The 3,122-nt window shown below is 33.0% G+C and overlaps 1 protein-coding gene across 1 annotated transcript; it reads left to right on the top strand.

Moving 5' to 3' along the window:
* LOC109127177 (40S ribosomal protein S29) lies at positions 986–2,053 on the top strand. The gene is made up of 3 exons (XM_019231591.1): positions 986–1,132; positions 1,626–1,725; positions 1,833–2,053. The coding sequence occupies exons 1-3, from the start codon at positions 1,071–1,073 to the stop codon at positions 1,839–1,841; spliced, it is 171 nt and encodes a 56-aa protein (XP_019087136.1). The 5' UTR covers positions 986–1,070; the 3' UTR covers positions 1,842–2,053.

The following is a 3,122-nucleotide window of genomic DNA, read 5'->3' as shown; positions in this document are numbered from 1 at the left end:
TTTGGTTTTTGTTTTTTGTACTTTTTTTATCACCTATTAAATTAGAATTGACTTTTGTTCAAGAAATTTTTAAATATTTACTGTTTTAATTTCTGATGTTAACAGCTAATGCAGAAAAATAAGGTGTATTAATCGAATAATCAAATTCACACACAAAAAAATTCAGAAATAATAAATCTTACTTGCATAGTGTATTTGTAATTTTGTATTTATTATTTTTATTTTAATATCATTTGGCACCAAAGCTTGATATATGTGACTGTTCCTCGTCCGTTATATATTTCTCTGTCGTTTTCTTAACTTCTTCTTCTCATACTTTGACAGTTTTTACAACAAAATTAAAAGATTTGTAATCGCTTAGAACCAATCATAAATAGTTTGACAACTTTACTGAAATCTTCCCACATTATATGGTTTGGAAGTAAGTACCTTTTTAATATTAAATAGAAACGTCATTTTACGAGTGAATATATATTGAGATTATTATTCCTAGTTTCTTATCACTACTCAAGAGTCAAGAGTATGTTCATATTGTAACATTTTAGACTTTGCTATATATTTTGGATGACAAAAAGATAATTTGATTTAGGGAAAAAAACCAACATCATAAATTTAGTAGAACCAAAAGTTAAGATTTATTGATTATTTTGTAAAATTTATTCTGTAAAATTGTTTCCGCTATATACTTTGTCTAACAAAATCTCACAATTCATATGATATACATTCAAGTCCGATATCTAAAACAAAAAAATTGAAACTAAATTTTTAACAGCTAATACTTAAAAATCATTATAGTTTTTTTTTTTGGTAACTACAAAATTTATGAATAATTCTGAGAAACTTGTAGTGGACTCTCTATCTCTACTTAAATCTTCTAAATTCAAGAGTGGGCCTATACTAATCGGCCCAATAGTGTAATGAAAATACGTTTCTATTTTTTTTGGTTCCACTCGCAACTTATATATAAACTAACTACGAAATTTAGGGTTTTCAATTTCTATAGAGAGTGTTGTTTGTCTTCTCGCCGCTCGTCGTCGTCGTCTTCTAGCTTGCAGCTCTGAGAAATCATCATGGGTCACTCGAACGTGTGGAACTCACATCCCAAAAAATACGGGCCTGGATCCCGTACCTGGTAATCTCATATTCTTTCTAAACTCTGAGACTCAGATTCGTGTTTCTCTATCCTGAATCTGATCTTCTATTGCTCGTATTGGTTGATTAAACTGGTGTTGGTTTTAGATTGTGTAATCTAATTCATATCGCAGAGATTTCCATTATAGAAATGCTGTTTACTTTTGATGTTATGTTACTGTCTTCATGTTTTAGAAGGAGAAAAATAAAACATTTCTCTTGATTCTTAGTAATAGCCACACTTTTTTGCTTGAATGATTCAACATTAGTGCCAATGATGCTTTTATCTTAACTTGGTTCAGCAGTAACTTATTTGTACAAGACATGAGTTTGCTTTTGTGTTATACAAGATTAGTACCCTATGTTGGTTGTAGTTGCCTTCTCTGCCTTATAGAATTAAGTTATTAGCATGTTCATTGTGTCATGGTTTGTGGTGTTGATTTTGTTTAGAGGAATCTAATGAAAAAGGTTGGGAATTGTTGTTGTTTGTGTAGCCGTGTGTGTGGAAACTCGCATGGATTAATCCGCAAGTATGGTCTCAACTGCTGCAGACAGTGCTTCCGTAGCAACGCCAAGGAAATCGGTTTCATTAAGGTATACTTTATAAATATGTTGTTGATGATGATCTTTCAGTTATCGTGTGTCTCATTCTCTTTGGAATGTTTATTAATTTATCTTCTTTTGTTTTCCTTCGTTTGCAGTACCGTTAAACAAGAGTAATGGTGTTACGGAGAAGCAGTTATTTGGTTGGGGTTTTGAACTTTCAAGCTTAGATATTGTAATGGATTTGATAAAAATATGTTGGAACTATTTCGATAAAGCTTTTGAGCTGTTGAATCTTATTGTGTCTTCTCTTTCGTTTTAGCCCAATCTTGTTCCACAATTGCTTCTCATATATAAATTTGAGTTTTCTCTTTACCTTTTTGAATTGTGTGTTGACATTACTCTGTTGATCGTTCTGGCTTTACCGCTTTATGAACCATAGTAACACAGTTCAAACGAATATAGTGACCAATAATTTTACAAATTTGTTGAATCATTGTAGATGATGACTCTAGCAGCAATGTGTATCAAAGATAAAAACTATGCAGCTGTCCACAGATTTACCACTTAAATTTCACATATTAGATGAGAGATTTATGAAACAAAATGATTTAACATAATCAAATCCATGAAATATACAATTTGAAGCTTTTTTTTTTCCTTTAAACTAACGCACGTGTGTGTCTGTTCGTAGTCCAAACAGGTCTTCAGTTTCTTCTCTCGCGTAAGAAGACGAACAAAAGAAGAAGCGAACATGAGATGATGAAACGAGGGAACTAAACAAAAGTCCCTCTTTGCCTTTTAGGGCAGCACAAAGGTGAAGCCTTTTTGAACTGGGTAAGTTTATTCTCTCTACTCATCTATCTTCTTCACCCTTTGATTCTCTCATTCTCGCGAAAATTACCTCTCAGCTTCTGGTTTCATCAAATTGCCGATGCTTGATTTCTTAATTCTGATTCTCTTCTTTCAATTTCTCAATTCCTAGTTTACAATTGATTGTTTCGTTACTTCAATTCGATCTAAAAATCCGATTTTTTTCAGGTATGTGTCGAATTGGGGGTTTTAAGGTCTGGGATCTTAAAAATTGAAACTTTACAGATGTGGTTTTAGTGGGGGCTAGTTTGAAATTTTTCAAGAATGGGATCAGAAGCAGCTCAAGGTTCTTCCCGGTTAGATACGTTGGAGATTAAATCCCTTATTTTCCGAGAATTTGGACATCAAAGAGCTGAGAGTTACTTCCATCAGCTCAGAAGATTCTTCGCCTTGAAGATAACCAAATCTGAATTCGACAAGTTCTTTATCAAGACCATCGGTAGACAACACATCCATCTCCATAACCGTCTATTACGTTCCATCATCAAGAATGCTAGTGTTGCCAAGTCTCCACCTTCAAGATTTGCCAAGAAAGGTGGCAGCTTTGTTAGATTTGGTCATGGGAATACGAAGAA

Source organism: Camelina sativa, chromosome 11, assembly GCF_000633955.1.
Source record: "Camelina sativa cultivar DH55 chromosome 11, Cs, whole genome shotgun sequence".
In the NCBI taxonomy this organism is placed as follows: Eukaryota; Viridiplantae; Streptophyta; class Magnoliopsida; order Brassicales; family Brassicaceae; genus Camelina; species Camelina sativa.
Note: the sequence above shows the minus strand (reverse complement) of the source record. Positions and strands in the feature narration are given on the sequence as shown.

Bases quoted from the DNA above. Each gene is read 5' to 3' on its own strand.
- LOC109127177 (XM_019231591.1), top strand. From the start codon at position 1,071: ATGGGTCACTCGAACGTGTGGAACTCACATCCCAAAAAATACGGGCCT. The intron at 1,133-1,625 runs GTAATCTCATAT...TTGTTTGTGTAG, and splicing joins GGGCCTGGATCCCGTACCTG to CCGTGTGTGTGGAAACTCGC.